Source organism: Staurois parvus, unplaced genomic scaffold (genome assembly GCF_062004578.1).
Source record: "Staurois parvus isolate SC_StPar_1 unplaced genomic scaffold, SC_StPar_1.0 ptg000059l, whole genome shotgun sequence".
NCBI classification, from domain to species: domain Eukaryota; kingdom Metazoa; phylum Chordata; class Amphibia; order Anura; family Ranidae; genus Staurois; species Staurois parvus.
This window is the reverse complement of record NW_028317855.1, coordinates 4250712-4271516: the sequence shown is the minus strand read 5'-3', so window position 1 is coordinate 4271516 and position 20805 is coordinate 4250712. Positions and strand designations below refer to the sequence as shown.

Below are 20805 nucleotides of genomic sequence, written 5' to 3'. Positions count from 1 at the left end.
CCCGTCCGAACACTGCAAACAGACACCACAGCCAACCATACAAGACTAGATGACACCAGTCTGTCTGAACATGGAACTCATTATTTTAAACTCAAATGGGCTTTTTATACACTCAGGGGACAATACCCCCTACCTGCATAATGACACAGGGCAGGGCAATCTACATTTAGTAACTAGAGACACAGGCATTCAAACTTCACACCAGCAGACAGTCCCATCAGGAGGGAGGACTGCTGGATACCCCCCACTAAGCTAATACACATAAACACATACATCCCATTATAGTTTGCTCCCAAGCCAGACAAACAATAGAACAATGGGATGCAGCCACATGACATTAAACAATCAACAACCCCCACCCCACCTATCTCCTAAACATATCTACACAGTCTGAGACAAAGCCCATACAATATTAGTACAGATCAGCCTGTACCCCTAACAGGCATAGGGTGATTTACACATAAGAAGAATATGGGGAGCTGAGACAGGGGCCTCCCCCTTCCTCTCCAAAGTGAGCTGGGTTCCATGGGCACCCCACCCAAAGTGAATCCCATCACAGGGGAATTTCACTATTTTTTTCTGGGCTGCGCAAGGAAAGAAGAGCAGTTCTAGAGAAGAAGAACTTTTCAGGCACAAAACGATTAAAAATGTGTTTACAGGTGCATTCATTGACATCTATTGGAGCAAAAACACCTGAAACTGCTATTGTGACCGCAACTTCCCTGCAGCACTCAGAAATGCATATGCAGACTAGACACTATTAATTAAAACCAGAGCAGAGCGGCTTGTATATATGGCAAGTGCAGTTTACACTAACAGCTTTTCAAGGGATTGCACAAGTTTGTAAGCGGAATCAGAAGAAAAGGATGTAATATTGCAGATAGGAGTGAGAAATGAGAGGAATGCATTGCAAGTCCTTAAGACTGTGAAATTTCAGACTGAATTACTGCCCACATAGTTTGAGAGGTATGTTCATGGTAGTGAAGCATATAGTTTAATATCCACAGCTTGGCCACAGGTACCCTTTAAAACCCAACTCTGGGCAACTACAAATTATCCTTCTGCAGTGGGGCTGTGCCGTCACTGCTAGGGTTAAATGCTTGTTTTAGAACTAAAGGTTTGTTTGGTAATGCATGTCTTTTTGCTGATGACACAAAGGTGTGCAATAGGGTTGATATCCCTGGGAGGTATTTGTAACATGGAACATGATTTGGCATTAATGAAAGATTGGTAAAAAAAAGTGGTAAAGTGGAATTTGCAGTTCAATGTTTCTAAAATGTAAAATAGTGCAGCTAGGGGAAAAAGAATCCCTTGAGAGAATACAACATAGGGGGTACATTGTTGGCCAGCACTTCATAGGAAAAGGACTTGGGGTACAGTATTTTTAGCATAAAACCAAAACAAAGAACATGATGACATGACCTTAAACTAACTGGAGGAAAGTTCAAAACTAATCTCAGAAAGTACTATTTTACTGAAAGAGTAGTCGATGCTTGGGATAAACTTCCAGCAGAGGTAGTGAGCCAATCAACAGTGAATAGCTTCAAACATGCTTGGAACAAGCAAAAATTTATACTCAGACAAAAAAGTTAAGACAAAAAATAAAATAAAAATGGTCAGACATGATGGACCATTCAGTCTTTTCTATGTTTCAATGTTGTTTTGGTCTAGGGGAACAAAAAAAAAAAAAAAGAAAAAAAGGACGACGACCTACCTGATCCTCCCTGTAGCTTCTTCCTAACTTCTGTATTGGACATAGCCATGCTGAGGGACAGCCTAGAGCATGGAGAAAAACCATCTCCCGGGGGAGCAGAAGATCAGGTAAGGAAAACGGTTTCTCCTCTCCCCTAAACAAAGCAAGATTTTAACCCTTTCTGCATCTGCCCTGCAAGTGATAGTTTTACATTTTTCTAGCATTGGCCTTTAAATCTTGAATGCCAAAAGAAATGTTACTAAGTACTTGTGTGTTCTGAGCCATGTTATGCCCAAAGCTGATCTTTATGGGAATGCCAGTTACCACAGGCTTTTGCCAGCACTTCAGCTAGAGCTGTACAAAGCTTGTCAAACAGTTTGTAAATGCATGTTGAAGCTGATACTGCTTAAAAAAAAGCATTCATTAGCAAAGATCAACAAATCAAGTGAATGTAACCCTAACCCTAGCTTGCTGTAAAAAAATAAAATGGCAGGTTCTTTCTATATACATTCTAATCATTCAGTTTAAAGAAAAGGCATTCGAGATTGATGGACACTTACCAGATACACCTTACTATATCCTTCACTAACTATTATACATTATAGTCAGGTTTTGGTCAAATTGCATGCTAACTAAACACACTGCATGACGGAATATACAGGATATCCTATTTATTTCAGGTACTTATATCGCGCTGTCAATTTACGCATCGCTTTACATACATATATTGTACATTCACATCAGTCCCTAACCCTCAAGGAGTGTAAAATCTTATGTCCCTAACTCACATTCATACATACACATACTAGGGCCAATTTAGACAGGAGCCAATTTAGACAGGAGCCAATTAACCTACCAGCATGTCTTTGGAGTGTGGGAGTAAACTGGAGTACCTGGAGGAAACCCACGAAGTCACAGGGGGAACATGTAAACTCCAGGCAGGTGGTGCCACGGTTGGGATTCGAACCAACGACCCTAGTACTGCCAGGCGGAAGTGCTAACCATTTAGCTACTGTATATCCTGTTAACAGTTAAAGCAGAATGTGTAAAATACCACAATTTAATAAGATGTATTCCATTTCAAATACCTTAAAACATAGTACCTCATTCTATCATCACACTAGCCTCATGCACAGAAAAATCAAGTTGGGAAAAGAAGAGGCAGCACTTAACACCAATCAGGCTCTATTCCAAATGTCTGATGAAAGGATTGCAATAGGCTGGTCACACCACTATGTGTTGCTTCTTCACTATCTAGTCACAGTCTGGGATGGACTATTTTAACTATAGCAAAAAAAAAAAAAAGTGAGCTCAAAATCTGCAGAAATTTAAAAAATTCTGGCAGGTAAGACACTTCACACTTATGTATGTAAACGATGAACTTATTTCCTGCCTATGACTCTGCTCTAAATGTTTGGGCATTTTTATTTAACCTGAAGGAAAAGCACATTTAATTAAAAACTATATAGAGCATTAGAACATACATAGAAAAAAATTCTTAAAAATGGGAAAAATATGGACCAATCTTTCTTTGGCAAATGTACAATTTACATCATAATCTTGCCACACACAAAGAGAAAGTAAATGTTTTAAATATATTTTAAGTAATAAAAAATAAGGCTTGTTCTTACAGTGCTTACACTAAAAATATACCTAAATGACTTCGCATAGGGTTACACATCCTCGCTTTTTCCAAGAAGAGCCAGAAATGTCTTAGGAAATATCCTTGTTGGAAGTGTAAGGCTAGTCAAACACATCTTGAATTTCAAGTGACAACACTTTAACATCGAACGCTTGAAAGAACTGGGTGGAAAACTGTCAGCCTAACAGTGGCTGCATCCTATCACATAAAGTCACTATTTATGTATTCAGAGAGCCGCTAGTATCTGACTACAATAGCCAGCAGTGCAGATTCTTCCATTCACGTGGTTCATTGTGACTGGGGAAATCAAGTGATTTGTTCATTTCAACCTGTGGAGCTTAAAGGGAGATATATACCAGGGTATGGCTAGTATATGTGAACTAGTTATTAGAAAGCCTTTTTATGCTTGCATGACACGGACATGATACACCATATAATAATGTTTATTTGTAAAATATTGGTAAATAATTACAAAAATAGTTTATAAACTTGTGAACATAATACAAAATTAAATAAAACCGACCAAAAACCATTACAGTTTTCCATTAAATGGGAAACTATTAATGTACAGTTCATTTAGATACCAATAACATGAAGAGCTGAGGAAGCACAACATTTATTGTAACCTGATTGAACAAAAGACAAGTTTTAATTATCTTCATTGGTGACTGATTGCTGAAAGGAGTCTGGCAGATTATAAGTCCTCATGCACACTGGACGGTTTTACAGCTGCTGTTTTTGGCTTTTGGTGTTTTTTTTCTACAGCCAGCATGTTATCCTATTACACACAGACTGTAATCAGCGGTTTTTGGAAAAAAAACCCAGAACTAGTGGGTTTCTAGAGGAGTTATTTAGCTATATAAATGCTGACGCTGAAAAACACTGGAAAAAGTGGGAAACTGGCGTTTTTGGACTATTCGAGGAAAATAAATAATTTTTTCGGTAAAAAAAAAAAAAAGACGCCGCTAAATGCTAATGCGAAAATGCTAAAAAACTAAAAAATGTTTTTAACATGACTTTACACAGCTAACGTTACCAGCATTATTAAAACGCCCAGTGTGCACATTAAAATAAATGTATCCCAACAGAAACATTTTCATGCCGGTAGCTCACAGGTTACACAAGATCATGAGAGGAGTTTACCCTTTTCCATTTAATTATATATAGCACACACTTACTGCAGTTCCTAACCACATAATCACCAAAAAGTCATTATTATTGTCAGACTTGCCATTTAAACCTTCCACAAGTTCAGCCAAATGAGCAGTTGCACTTTAAATCTGAAGTTTAGGTATGCATATTTTTGAGCAGTTACATTGGTACAACTTGGAAGTATGCATGTTCCACCCCCACGGAAGCAGAAAATCACAGTAGATTGCTACTACATGAATCACAGATACCCTCTGGGTCCCATGCTGAGCTGCTGCCCTGCTGCTTAATGAACACAGAAAATCACCTGCTAGGCATGAGTGACATTTAGAGAACACTTTCACTGAAGCATTCTCCGATTAGACAAGGTGGAAATCAGAGAAAGCTTTGCATTCACTGACAAAATGGAAAGTGTTCCCTGAAAGGCGCTTATGCCAAGCGAGCAATATCTAGTGTTCTCTAAGTAGCAGGGTAAATATGAAAAGAAATGTAGGGCAGTGAGCTTAACATCCCAATTGGACACAACAATTTTGACTATGGAACAGCGTGATTTTAAAAGTGCCAATACTGAAATTTACACCTAGAGATAACACCATATTATGTATTAAAGACATTTGGTCTAAAAACAGAATAAACGCTTCAGTTTCCACATTTGTGATACAAAATTGGTCGATCCACTAATCAAAAGCTTTGAGTAGTTACTTCAACATGTTTCGCTATATTTGGCTTCATCATGAAGGTTATATTAACTACTTGGAAGCAAACCGTCAAAAAAAAATTATATAAAAACAATACAATGATATAACAAAAAGTACTGAAAGATGTGTTTACAGTGTTCCTCACCACCATAAAATATCCCCACATCAGATACAGGATCTATTGAGAAGAACTCCAGGATCTATATAACTCCCATTAAGGGGTATGCCACCTTGCAGGGAGGGGCAGGATGTTTGTAAAGTAACCATGGATTCTAAAAGTTAGCATTCAGAAACGGTCCCAGGTGCTAATAGGTAAAACCGCATGAAGGATACAAAAGAACCAATCAATGTAATTCTGAAGAAACAGCAGGGCAGTCCCTTGTCAGATGACCTGGAAGCTAGTGAAAAGTCACTGTAGTGCCTAGTACAGTGATTTCCAGCTTCCACAGGGTTCTTCCAAGTATGGAACATACATAGTTATATGGGTCAAACCTGGGCCAAAGTACCTATGCATGCCTAAGCTTCAGTTTTAAAGGAAAATACCTGGCTTTCCTAAACATTCAGTCAGGATAATTACCATATATTCTCTTATTATCATGCCTGATTTTCTCATAGGCTTGGTATTTAAGTAACTTGCATATATAAACAAACTCACATCCCTTGCTTGTGTGATAGGCTTGTGGTCTTTTTTTCTGTATTAGTAAATATCTGCAAATAAAGTAACAAGGGAAAGCCAAAAACCTTGAATAAAAAAATAGAGTTATAATCAGCATCAACAAACCCTGACTTGCACATTACGCTTAGTTGTGAGAAAAAAAAAAATACTTTATGGAATAGACATATACATGTGAAAGACACCTGAACACATTTACTTTCGTTCCCCCCCGACTGTGTATATGGTAAAACCCTTTTCTATTAGTGAAAGAAAGGATATTGTGATACCTGCTTGCATGGAATGTTCTTGAATTGTTAGAGGTCAAGTACATGCGCGTTTTTGTAAACAGGACAAACATACACACAGGGTTGGGTGTTAGGAATATATAGTAAGAAACAGCTATACTACTTTAACTCCTGATTTTCAACGGATCTATCCCACATTACAAACAATTATGCACATTTTCTGCCTTGCATGTCATATTTCTTATTTAATTAATCCAAGATCAATGTGTATACTCCATTAAGTTATTATTGCACCTATGGCTTTTCTGTGAAAATGTTGCAATAAAGCTGCTAGCTACCCCAATTTTACCTGTATCAATGTATGTATCAATCTGGATTTCTTAATGCACATAACGTAACCGTAAAAAATGGCTCATCTCATGGGTTAGCAATGTGTGCTTAAGGGTCCATGCACACTAGGAGCAGAAAAAAATGCCAAAGCCTCTGGCAGAAAAAGCTGCATAAATAATGCTCATAGTGGCTCGTATTGCACAAGACTTTGGGAGCATGTATGGGCATTTGCTTTTATACGCATTTTTTTCCCAAAACATTAATTTCTGCTCATTTTTCAATGCACACTTGAAAATGCCAAATGCTTCTAAACTGTGTGTTTATGTGCCTTTAGCGATTTTTCTCCCTGAAAAAATACATTTGTGATGGGGTTTTTTTCTGCCTCTAAATGCTTTTCTACAAATATGCCTCTAGAAACCCTAATGTGAATGAACACATCAAGCGGTTTCTACAAACTGAAGAAATAAATGCTAGGCACCTGTAGAAGCAACATTTTCTATGCCCAGTGTGCATGGCCCCTAATAATGAACCAGCCACTCTATTATTAAGCCCTACATTAAAGGATAAGTTAACCGTAAAGCTCCATGCACAAAGTTTTAAAAAAAAAATGCTGCTCCTAGAGTTTAATGATTTGCTTGTAGAAGCAATTGTCTATGCACATTAGGTAGTCTACAGGCGCTTTTTAAGCTCAGCACTTAGATTCAGAAAAAAAAACCCTTTTATTTTGCATTTTTTAAGAGCATTTTTATGGCAGAAAAAAAAAACCGCTAAATGCTCCAAAACACTAGTACAAAAACGCTCAAAATTAGCGTTTAAGTCAGTGTGCATGGAGCCTTAGAAACATGTTCCATCCCCCCCTTTCCAGCTCCCCACACCTACTGTCACATTTAAATAATAGCAGAGCCCCAACACAGCTGCAATATTCATTCACAGATAGATCTATGAATATGAAAACTACAAATCCCATCTTCCACTGTGGCAGATAGACTTGTAGTTTCAATAAACTGCACGGGCGCTGATCAGCATGTTCATAGTTCTTTCATTCTTCCTCTAGGTTTGTAACAGTAACAGAGCCCGTAAGACTGTACAGGAGTCGGATATCGCACCTGCGATCTGCTGATTGCAGATGCAATACTCTGAAGGATCCTGTATAAAAAAAATAAAGCTGTATTTTTTAACCTGCAAAATCAGGGGGGGGGGTGTATGTGTGTGTGTGTATATATATATATAAATGTATTTATTTATTTTAAAGGTGAACTTAGCATTTAAGGCAAACAAATAAGGGGAGGAGCCTGGCATCTCTGATCCAGAGATGTTGTTGCTTGGAGAAGTATAAAGTGTATTGGAAAAATAGGTAGTGGTGGTGCAGCCTGTTTATTTACCCACAAGGGCTATACAAAATCTGTCAGTTAAACTATACTGTATTCAGATCTAAGCAAAGAAGGGTGGTTATAAGTATTTTTGTGATAAATGGTCTGTCTGTGACCTTCCAGGAGTGCATCCTAAGTGGATTTTCCAATTTTTGGAAAATGTTCTAGCAAGTGAAGTCAATCTTTAAAATATTTTTATGATTATGAAGAAAGAGTCTAAGCATGTGTAGAACTATTGGTGCCATTAGGCAGTAGTTTTGGTGGCTCCTGGAACTAGAACAATGGATCTATAGCCGTATTAAACCCAAAACTAAAAATATAATATATTGCAGCTTACCAATTATTAGACATGGTGGCTGCATTCGTTTTTTCAGGCTTTTTCACCTGGTGATCTGGAGAGTATCACACTTCCTTTATTAGAGTTCTCCCCACCCTGCATAAAAGAGCACACGGAGAGGAGAGTGTTGGAATAGCTGATTTAGATACACTACCAAAATGAAGCCAAATCCCAGCTCACTCTGCAGTTACAGCAATAGTTTTCTTCCTTTTGGGATGAAAGTTTTACATGAATAAATAAAATATTAACATTGTAAGTACCCCAGTGCCAGTGGTAAATGGTCTGCCTCAACACTAACTGCTACATTTGTAGAGGAGCTTGTTCTGTTGAAAAACAACAGACTTACTGGTGAGAACGCAAGGTGAAAATAGAAGAAAGAAAGCTTAAAAAAAGTAAATGAATACAGCCATCCTATCTAAGTGGTAAGCTGCAGCATAATAAATGTCTGCTTTTGAGTTTAATACCACTTTAAAAGGATAGGTCTTCATACTAGAAGTGATATTTGCCTGTCGTGATCAGCCTAAGGTTGGAGCATGTTTTATACCCCTTGCTGAACTGTATTTACAATACATGACCACTAAATATTTTTACTGCTTTTATAGTCAAATAATGTATAGTGCATTGTTCATAGTTGAACACCAGTACATCTAACCAACTGCTTTCTCTTTGCTGTCAAAAAGCTGTTCTTCATTGTACAGATGCTAGAACAGATATGTGCAGCTAGAATTCATCTGTACATCATTAACTTTTTTCTTGCTTTTAAACTATATACTTTGCACCAAGGGTACACCTGCAATGCAGCTGTCGATCACCGGGTCACCCAGCAATCGCCGAGAAACAGTTTACACACACAGGCCTCTCTCCTGCCAGCAATAACATGCTGCTGTGTTTTCTCTGCACAGCAGAGAAGTACAAAGCAGCATGTTTCCCTAGTAAAACACACACAGCACATACAGTAAAACAGCACACAATATACCCTTTGATCACCCCAGATGTTAACCTCTTCCTGCCCAGTGTCATTAGTACAGTGTAAGTGCTTTTTATTAGCACTCATCACAGTATTAGGATTTATTGGGATGTCAGTGATAGTTAGTCAGTTTCCACCCAGTGTCAGAATGCCCGCCACAGTCCCACAGTCTCGCTGTAAGTCGCTGATCGCCACCATTACCAATATAAAAAAAAAACCCGAAAAATTCCAGTATATATACCGCCAGTTGTAGATTAATTTACATGTTTTAGGATTTTTTTTTCTTTTAGCAAAAACATGTAGCAGAATATATTTTGGTCTGAATTTATGATGAAATGTGATTCTTTAAAAAGTTTTTACTGAATATGTTTTAGCAGAAAGTCAATAATATTTGTTTTTTTTTTTCAAAAATTGACGGTCTTTTTTTGTTTACAGCGCAAAAAATAAAAAACTGCACAGGTGATCAAATACCGCCAAAAGAAATCTATTTGTGGGAAAAAAAGGACATAAATTTAATTTATGTACAGCATTGCATGACCACGCAATTTTCAGTTAAAGTAACGCAGCAATGTATCACAAAGAATGGTCTGTTCAGAAAGAGGGGTAACTCCTCTGGAGGGCAAGTGGTTAACATATAACAGTTAATCATTCAAACAAAAATATTTACAGAGCAACCTGTAACATTCACAAAGGCATTTACAAGGCATAATCAGTAACAGTGCACATATGCATATTTGCATACTTAAGAAAAAAAATCATCACCATCACGTTTAAATCAATACTAGCTATAGATGTGCTACATTTCTGGTGCAGTTCATGATGCCCAACATTTTCAATACAACTTACAGTTCAACAAAGGATAGGTCACCAAATAATACAATGCCCCTTTCTCACAAGTGGACCGATCGGTCCATCCACAGACCTCCATGGACCGGCGGGTGTCAGCGGACAGTAGTCCACTGACACCTGATTCACGCCTGTACACCAAAAACAGACAGATTGGGATCCATTCCCCATCCGTCTAGCGGATCAAATCGGATGACAATCGGGTGGAAACAGACATGCGGTCCGTTTCCATCCGTCTGTCCCAATGAAATCAGCGGGCAGTGCCTGTGTCCGCTCTGCAGCAGCAGAGTGGACAGAGATCTGTCATCCGTCTGCTCAGCAGGGATCAGCGGAGAGTTCCCCCACTAAGCAGGCGGCTCACGCTCACGGATCTGCCCAGTCTGAGAGGGGCCTAAAGTATAAGGATACCCAAAAATTACCCATTGTGCACAGGCTAGAGAACAATAAACTGCTGCATTCCTATCTCCCAGGGATTGCTACCACTAGAGATCCAAGCTCTGTCCAATACTGTGGTGTCTAACTCTTGCCAGTGAAAGTATTTTTTCACATTCCAGAAAAAATGCCAGGAGAGATCTATAATTGTAAAACTTCTTTTACAAATGCCACAAATATCTAAAAACCGCTGTGTGGTGATTTCAATACTGGTATCCCCAAAAAGTATAGGAAAAAACATAATTTTTTATAAACTTGCCTTTAATACCACTAACATTCTATTCAAATATGCATTCTTTACTCAAAAAAGTACCGCAATTGCTCTCCACATGCTTTTTTTCCTATAATTCCACTATATATAGGAACGTAGCTTGCTCGCTCTCAATATGGATTATGGGATTTGTAGTGTGCATAGAGTAGTGCACATGACTGCAATATGCACAGCTTATTCCAAACAAATGGAAATGAGAGTGAAAAGGATAGGTTCGGAATGTGGGCAGTATGTCAAACTACGTTTTCAGTTTATAAAAAGTTACTTAAAATGGTAATTTATTGCATTCTCACACTGGTTTCTTTGTGTGATAAAAAAAAGCTAGTGAACATCAATTTGATGTACTCAGAAATTCAATGTTTCTACAGTAATTTGTGAGTCTGCATAGATTTGTTGATACAGTAAATACTATATAATTATCACTGTAACCAAAGCAAAGAATAACACTTTAGAAATAACAGCATAAACATAAATGAAACACCCCAAACTTATAAAACAAATGTTTGGTGGGGTTCGCATATTATTATAGTCTATGGCTTGTAAAGGGGGTTGATTGTTGACATAGTTTCCCAACTTTATACTTAAGTCTTTCTTTGATGATTAGACTTTCAGAGAATAAACTCCAGAAGCTGGTTCTCTCCTAGCAGATCTAATGATAAGCAATTCATGGACCTCTTTCCCAGTAGCGTGGACTTGACCCTGCAGTCTGATGTTGTATATGTACAACTATAGTCTATTTGTTCAATTGCACAGCCAAATGTGTAGCTTTGGGAAGTGTCAGAAGTAAGCATAGAGGTAGAAAAAGGAGGATGAGTCTCCTGATAAATTCGCACATCATCCAAGCTTTGACTGTAGCGATCGGAGGAGTTTCGGGATTTAGAGGGATTCACCTGTGAAAGTATAACATTAAGTGGCAAATAATTAATATGAAAGTAAATATTTAATACATTTTAAGCAGTTATTCTAGATTTGTGATGTGAACAACATAATGTAGAAGATTTATATCATGTTTAATCTATAATCAATACAAAAGCATTGATTCAACAGTAATATCTCTAATACTTCACCATTTTTGTTTTGAAGGTGTATCAATGTTGCACAAAACATTTTAAAATCTTCATAAAAATTTAGTAATAAAGTCATTGTGGGAAGAAGGACATGTGTGCACCATTTTATGCAACATAAGAGTTATAAAGCCCAAGATTAAATGTGGGAATTGCAGAGTGGTGAGCTTGTTCTAAGTCAATCACAATCTACGTAATGAAAATATATATTGTCCTTGTGTTCTTCCAGTATGATTTTGAAGACAACCAAAATCATTTTTTCTATTTTTATTACATTCATAGTTCATATAATTAATTCCACTTAAAAATTTTTTTGTATAAAAAAGAATTTCCCATCAAGGAAAGAAAAGATAAAACATGTCATAGCATAAGGACAAAGAGGCATCGACTGAGACCGGACGTCACCTCAATGCATTATGCAATGCATTTCTTCTGGAATGCCAGGGATCGTGAAAACAGGCTTTCCTCCAAAAGAAAAGGTGGAAAATACATTCCCTCTTTTTTTTCCCCGAAAGGTTGGGAGTACTGCTTTCGTCCACCCACTCAGACATTTAAACATTTTTGGCTGTGTCTACATGTTGCAGTGTTTATTTGCACAAACTGTACAGCAGAGGTCTGGCGTTTATTGGGGAGATCCTCTACTGCTGCCATCATTTTTTGCCCGACATGAGATTACACAGTGATCTGTGAGTATGGATTGGGCACTAAGAGGAGGTTTTGTATTGAAAATAATTTTTGTTTGTATACTCTTAATTAGCCGTTTCTATTTAGAGTCTAATTCAGTATTTGCACAGGTAAATATTTCTGCAAATATATACCTTGTTATTGCTTACATTCCCCCTTTTCCTGACATACAGTATTATGACAGCACGAGTTATGGGCCTGTGCGATCCTTGTATGCCTGTGGTTTACCCCTTGTAATGGTTGGACCTCACGCTCTGACATGGAAAGATGCTTGGTTTTATTAAGTTTGTTCTAAGTGTTACACCTAGGTTTGTTTTTTGAATTCTGTATGTTGATGTAAAAATACTATATTGGAGGATGGCTTTAAACTCTTTGTTATGTGCTCAATTGTGCTTTGTGTTTACAAAGTGGTACTTTCAACTTTTAGATTCTTCATCAGAGATAAAGATTAGAAATGCGTTGGTTGTCTCAGTCCATGGAAAAAGCTGGCAATCAAAGATCTCATGATTGTGCAGTTTAAACAAGTTACTGGGAGTACTACTCAATACTTACCAACAACGTCATTGGACTTATAATTATTATACAGGATTTATATAGCGCCAACAGTTTGCGCAGCACTTTACAATATAAGGGAGACAGTACAATTACAATAAATTTCAGTACAGAAGGAATGTGAGGGCCCTGCTCGTGGAGCTGACAATCTAAAGGAAGGGGGAGGTGATACAAAAGGTGATAGCTGCGGGGGATGATCTGGTGGAGGTGATTCAAGTACAGTTCTTAGGTGGAGGTGGGGTAGGCTTCCCTGAAGAAGTGCGTTTTCACAGTTTGCCTAAAGGCAGACCGGATGGGGGCTGACCGGACATGCTGTGGTAGGGAGTTCCAGAGGATGGGAGAGGCTCTGGAGAAGTCCTGGAGGCGAGCATGGGAGGAGGTGATGAGGGAGCTAGAGAGGAAGATATCATGGGAGGAGCGGAGTGGGAAATTTGGGCGGTATCTGTGCATGAGGTTGGGGCAGTGCTGTGGATGGCTTTGTAAGCTGTGGTTAGTATTTTGAATTTTATACGTTGGGTTAGTGGAAGCCAGTGAAGGGATTGGCAGAGAGGGGCAGGAGTCGCTGATCGGTTGGTAAGGTGTATGAGTCTATCAACAGCATTCATAATAGACTGAAGGGGGATAGCCTGTGTAATGGTAGACCAGTGAGGAGGGAGTTGCAGTAATCGAGGCGGGCTATAACCAAGGCGTGGATAAGTTGTTTTGTGGTGTCATTGGTCAGGAAGGGGCGGATTTTGGAAATGTTCTGGAGGTTGAGGCGGCAGGATTTAGCCAGTGAGTGGATGTGGGGCCCAAAGAAGAGGTCAGAGTCTAGGATTACGCCTAGCACCCTGGCATGAGGGGAAGGACCAATGGTTGTGCTGTTGATCTTAATGGTAAAAGTCATGAGTGGGGGACTGGGAAGGAGGAAATATTACAAGCTCAGTTTTTGAAAAACTGAGTTTAAGGCAGTGATGTGACATTCATGCTGATATGTCGCTTAGTAGATTTGTGATACGTGAGGAGATTGAGGGGATGAGCTGGGGAGTGGAGAGATAGATCTGGGTGTCATCAGCATAGAGGTGGTATTGGAAGCCATGGGAGGTTATCAGTTGGCCCAGGGAGGAGATATAGAGAGAAAACTATGGGCCCAAGAACAGAACCTTGGGGTACCCCAACAAAAAAGAGGAGCGGAGGAGGAGGAGTTGTATGTGACACTGAAAGTGCGCTGAGAAAGGTAAGAGGAGAACCAGGAGAGAGCAGAGTCATGGAGGCCAATGGAGTGGAGTTTACTGAGGAGGAGCAGGTGGTCGACTGTGTCAAAGGCAGCGGAAAGGTCAAGGAGTATGAGTATGGAGTAATGGCCGTTGGTTCTAGCAGTTAGTAGGTCATTAATGAGTTTTAGTAGGGCAGTTTCTGTGGAATGTTGTGGGCAGAAGCCAGACTGTCGGGGATCAAGAAGGTTGTTGTCGGTGAGGTAGCAGTTCATACAGTTGTGAACAAGGCACTCGAGAAGCTTGGAAGAAAACGGGAGCAGGGAGATGGGTCTTAAGTTATTCAAACTGGAGGGGTCCACCGAGGTTTTTTTGAGAATGGGGGTAACCAGTGCATGTTTGAGTGGGGAGGGAAAGGTGCCCATGGAGAGTGAGAGGTTGAAGATGTGGGTTAGAGAGTTTAGGATAGAGCAGGAAGGAGGCTGCATCAGTTGTGAGGGGAGAGGATCCAGGGGACAGGTGGTAAAGTGGGCCTTGGAAAGGAGTTCGGTAACTTCCTTGGTAGTAACAGGGTTGAAGGAGGAGAGTGTTGAGTTTGGTGTTGGGCCTGGTATGTTGGTTAAAGGAGGGAAGCTTGACACTGGAGATCTCATCACGAATTGTGTTGATCTTCTATTGTCTTATATTATGACCTATTTTCTCTTTTTTTTTTCTTTGTTGTGAACATTTTTTTTTTGTAAACCCCCCCCCCCCCCCCAAAAAAAAACAAAAAAAACCACAATTTTTAAATTGGAATAAATTTTATGAACATGTAAAAAATTTATTTTATTTTTTTTTTAGAGAAAAAAAACCTTCAAAATCCCATTAGAGCAGTGTTTCTCAACTCCAGTCTTCATGGACCCCCAACAGGTCATGTTTTCAGGATTTCCCTCAGATGAAACAGCTGTGGTAATTACTAAGGCAGTGAAACTGATCAAATCACCTGTGCAAAATAATGGAAATCCTGAAAACATGACCTGTTGGGGGTCCATGAGGACTGGAGTTGAGAAACACTGCATTAGAGGAACACAAGGACAACATGTATGCCAGCTAAAAAAGTTAGGAGCCAGTTTTTTTTTAGTAAAGCATGGGTTGTCAGCGCCCAAGGCAAAGCAACTTTTGGGTGACCAGCTTCACACAATGTGATTTGCTGCGTGACAATCATGGCAAAACCTTATCACATCTTAGGAGCCACTGAAAATAACGGCACTTGAACCTGTGTTTTGTGGTCACAGAAATTCTGTCATGATCCCAAAACGCCCAGGTGTGAATGGAGCCGCACTGGTTCACACACATGAGATTCTGGAGGCGCTTTCAACATCACAAATTCGCACGACAGGCTAAATATTATGTGCTCCTACTGAGGTGGTTCAGACAGATGTAATCCACATGCATTGTGTTTTGATTGCCATTATGAAAAAGGTCTTGTGGGAGTTTGTAGCGGTGCATTCCAGAATCGCAAGTGATAGAGTAGAGTGGCATGCAGAGATAGGTGTTCACATAGGATTGCTGTTGACAGGCGTTTTTTGCCCAGACGTCTACGGGAGGCGACCCTGCATGGAGATCTACGGGAGGCGACCCTGCATGGAGATCTACGGGAGGCGACCCTGCATGGAGATCTACGGGAGGCGACCCTGCATGGAGATCTACGGGAGGCGACCCTGCATGGAGATCTACGGGAGGCGACCCTGCATGGAGATCTACGGGAGGCGACCCTGCATGGAGATCTACGGGAGGCGACCCTGCATGGAGATCTACGGGAGGCGACCCTGCACTGAAGTCTATGGGAGGCGACTTTGCATTGAAGTCTATGGAAGGCTATTTCTAGTTGCCATGGTGACTTGTCTGGGATTTGTTGAGCCCTGATGTATGCAATAGGGATGGTGGCAACTACACCCACAGCTGAGGTGATTTGAGTAATATAGGAAAGTATGATGGCCAAATACCTGAAATGGCAGTTCCTGTCATGACTTTCAGTGGTGATTCACACTGTGCAATTCTTGTGTATTACGTTAAGGTGGGTTGTGTCAAGGGTAATGTGTATTACATTAAGGTGACCCATTGATTTTGAATGGGTCGCCAACACACAAGAACAGATAAAAATATAATCAAAAAACATTTTTTTTCTGACACAGTGCATCACAGTACACATTATTATATTACAGAGTGCTGTGGTGCGCTGCAACACATGTGCATCGGAATTGCTTTATCCTAGTGCATTGGACCAAGTGCCATTCAAAATAAACAGCACTACAACACGCTAACAAACATAACAAGCACAAAGGTTAGCCCTTAAGGTATTTAGTTTAGCTGGCCCAGTAAGACAAGGGAACAATGCCACTAAGCATTACAAACATTATACTAAGCAGTACATGGCTGGCTCTAAACATCTGCAACTGTATATATAGATGTTCCACTGCAAAGGTTTGCTGTGCTACAACCACCATTACTGTTCTCCAATGCTCATGTAACAAATCCAATGCCATAAAGTATTTGTGGTCCTTAGGAAAAAGCTCTAATTGAATATAATTTACACCCCGTTATGTAATGCATTTAAAATACCTTATGAAAAGGATCCTCTCTTTGTCCTCTCAACTTCACGGCTGAAGATAAAAAACAAAGGGCTTAATTAAAATATTTGATGCAGAATTAACTTTCACAAACATCTATCTTATACAAGGAATAGTCTTAAGTCACTGCCAACAGTAGAGCTACAAAAAGTAAAAACTTCAACAGATCAACCTCACTGATTTTGGGTGTAGCCTCCTTAGGGTGCAGCTGAAAGGAAACCTGTGTGAAAAGAAATATGGGGCAAAGTCTGAATTCAAATCTGAGAGGTCAGAAATGTAAGCCAAAATATCTCTATAAAACACAGGGTTCCTTGAAGCACGTGATCGACAGACCATCAGACATCTTGGCTCCTAAAGATCATCATCCAATCAGTCTTGGTTTCTAAAAATAAAATTATACCAGCCATTCCGATTGGTTGGACCTCTTTTACCACAAATAAAATGAATTTCCACTAAGGGTTAGTCAATAGATTTCCTTTAGGCAGCACATATTTCAGTTGTGCTTGTACAGTAAATGTCTGCATCTTTCTCTGCATAATACCATGAGGCATGTGTGTTCTGGTAAACTCTCTGGATTATTTAATAGCTGCATGCCTAAAGTTACATCAGCAATTGCATGTATTGTAGATATTTTGTGCTTCTGTATCTGCTGAATGGGTCTCATTCTAAACTTGCGCTTTTCCTTGCTTTGTGTGTATCACTGGTATCTGAATCAATGAATTGTGATGCACTTATTAACAAACATCATAGCTATGATGTCTGTGGCATTTAATTAGGTTGATCACTGGCACTTTTCACTCTTTAGGGTGCAATAAACCTCTTAGAAACTTTGGAAGACTCCTGAAAACAGTGAGCCCAAGGATATGTGATGGTTAGTGGAAATCTTCTGTTCTATAGGGAGGTGAACATTGTTTTTGCCTACTTTGCCAGTTGTAATTATCCATTATGGGAGAATCCACACATTGTTCTTCAGTCTCCAAAACAGATGTGTTTGATGATATAGCGTCAATAACTCCAGCATCAAGAGGCTTATCCACAGACAACTCAACCTCTGTTGGAATATGGAAATCGTACAATTATTCATTATGATTTTAGGGCAATTTTTGTTTCAGCAACAGGTGACGTTTTAGTACCAAAAAAAATAATATTTAAATAGCAATCTCTAGGTTTGCCTACATGTTCCAGTATTTTCTGAACCATCAGTTCTTTTGGTAGCAGCATATCTTCCATTGTGTTGTAAATTAATATCAAATCATTTAGTTAATTTAAATAACTGTGCACTCTAGTAAACTTGGCAAACTATCAAAGAAATGAAGATGTAGAAAAACTAAAATATTCATTTCTGGAGCAAAAAGTGTCACACAAGTTTCTAATCAAATACCCGTAAACAAGCATTTAAATCTTCCTGACTTCCCTCTCCTTTTTTGCCTTATTACTTTGTAGGAATTTAGGTTAGAGATGGGCAACCAATGGAAAAGGTTAGGCATTAATAGCTCATAGGGCTTCTTGCAAACTGGGCTTTTAACAGCTGAGAAGACCAAGGTTGTGAACGCATGGTTTCCCTTCCAGTAACAAATGTAAACGTTATCAAAAACTTCAGTTACCTAAAATCTTGAGTTTTAGGGGCTCTCCAACCACCTGGCTGGATTTATTTTATTCAGGTAAGTATGACAAAAATATATATGTAAGTTGACAAAAAATGGTGATGGGAGAAATATGTTGCCCAGAATGTGATCTTGAGCGAGAATGGGCTCCAGGGTCTGGAGAGAGAAATAGGTCAGTCTCCTTTTAAGAGGTTCTAAAATTCCTCTGATGGGCCTGGAGTTTGAGCTGTGGAAGAGTTTTGAGTGGGACCACAGCCTGCCAGAATATCTGCCTTGTTAAAATGGGCTGGAAGGCTTCACAGGAATATGCTGTGTTAGGAGTTTGAAACTCAGTGGACGAAGTACTGACTATTTTTGCTGAGCAAAAAACACTTGGTTGGAAGGGGAGGTGTTTTTGAATAAGTTGTTTCGGCTGAGCAAAGGCCTACTACATGGACTCAGTAGGCCAAATTTTGTCTCTTGTTTACTACTGAAGTGAAACCGTATCTTCTTTTTTCTGAAAATATTAGTAGGACCTCAAATCCCCTAAAGTGACTACATTGTAGGATGCCTACCGACCAAGCAGATACCACCTGAGCAAGTCCCCCATCATACACATTTTATATAATAAATTATAACAAAACAGGGGATTTATAATTACGAATTAAAAAGCAAACATTATTACCATCATCTTGAGAATCTTCATCTGTTCTTCCTTTGCTCTCATGTTCAATTCCAGAGGTGCTTTGACTGATAGTAGAGCTATACGATTTCTTGTTGAGAACAACCTCAAGCCCAAAAGGATCATCTACAGACATCTCCTCTGACATCCTGTGGTGTGAGTCAGCTTCAATGCCAGAGGTATGCGAGCTACTGTGACTGACAGTTGACTGTCTAGAAAGGCGATTGTTCTTGGCACTTTCCCTGCTGCTTCCATGAGAATATATATCAGATTGATCTAAATCCATTTCCATGTTGTCACTTACATAGGATTCCCTGTAGCATTTTTTTTCTAGAGAACAAACAAAAGCATTATTATTAGATATTCATAATCTCCATGATACAGTTATGAAACTGAGATGTAACAAACACCATTTAAGTTGTCAAGCTGCCAAAGACATTGAACCCATTTGTGCAAAAGAGGGACCACCAAGACAAATCTAACAAGCTCATTGAAGTAAAAGGAATAAAGCTTTGCAAGTTTTTTGTTTTTTTTTTATAATTAAATCATCGTGCAGGTGCCGGCATCTTCAGTAAGAGAAACTGGGAATGAAGCCTTTCGTCTTCACGTAGGTTTCTTCTTTTATTTCTTTGTAAACTCAATATGTTTGGTTTTGTTTTCTTCATTTCTGTCAAATGCCTAGTAATCCTGCCAAATCTCCATTCATCCTTTGCAATATGACCACGCCAAGCATGGTAGGACATCTGTGCTCGTGTGGTTCAATAGCACTGCATCCTATGCACCATGCAAGGAGAAATGAATGACCGCACTCAAGAATGTAGAAATATCCAAACATTTTAAAAGACAAACATCGCAGCTCTACAAGCAGGTAACATTCTCGAGTGCAGTCATCCATTTCTCCTTGCATAGTATCCCGTGGCTGTGAACTGCACCAGCATCCAGTTATGTGGAATTGAGTTTATTTATTATCGGATTTACCTTGAGCGGTGGGTTTTGTTTGTTTTCTGCATCATCCTAGGTGACACAAGAAGCTGTGTCTACAGATGCCATGTCTGTTTTCCCATGGTCAGTTTAGTTGACACGTCCTCTGCTGCAGCTGGAATACGGCTGTTAAAGTAGCTGAGAACCAATAGCCAATAACATCCTGCCTTTTGCAGCTGCAATCTATAGCTGTTTGAAACTTAGAAAGAACATCTTTCTTGAATACAGCGCACACAGATAGGGGGAAGAGGAGCTCAAAGGAGTTGAGCTCCCCCTCACTCCCCCTCTCTGTTGGGGTCCCTCAAGGCTCTGTCCTTGGGCCCCTTCTCTTCTCCATCTACACCTCCTCCCTTGGCCAACTCATACACTCTCACGGCTTCAACTACCACCTCTATGCCGACGACACACAAATCTATCTCTCAACCCCCCACCTCACCCCCTTGGTCTCTGCCCGAATCACACACCTACTGAGCGACATATCAGATTGGATGTCGCTCCACTTCCTTAAACTGAATCTCTCCAAAACCGAGCTTCTTGTCTTCCCCCCCAGCCCGAACCCCACCCCCCATTGACTTCTCCATCACATCCAACAACGCCAATATCAAACCCGCCCTGCAGGCCAGAGTACTTGGTGTCATTCTGGACTCCAACCTATCCTTCCAGCCCCAAGTCCAATCTTTAACAAACTCGTGCAGACTCCACCTCCGCAACATCGCCAAAATACGCATGTTCCTAACCCCAGAAACCACTAAACAGCTCATCTACTCCCTCATCATATCACGACTCGACTACTGCAACTCCCTCCTCACTGGCCTGCCTCGC

At 39.8% G+C, this 20805-nt stretch overlaps 1 protein-coding gene across 1 annotated transcript in view; it reads right to left on the bottom strand.

The window, feature by feature from the left end:
- Positions 1-3762: 3762 nt before the first annotated feature.
- The window catches only part of FRMD1 (FERM domain containing 1), a 112922-nt gene continuing 95879 nt past the window's right edge, over positions 3763-20805 (bottom strand). The window contains exons 11-14 of the mRNA XM_089668557.1: positions 19006-19332; positions 17660-17788; positions 16730-16770; positions 3763-11525 (exon numbers count right to left, since the gene is read on the bottom strand). Of these exons, the coding sequence (XP_089524683.1) occupies positions 11244-11525; positions 16730-16770; positions 17660-17788; positions 19006-19332 (779 nt within the window). The 3' untranslated portion in view covers positions 3763-11243. The remainder of the gene's footprint in view (positions 11526-16729; positions 16771-17659; positions 17789-19005; positions 19333-20805) is intronic.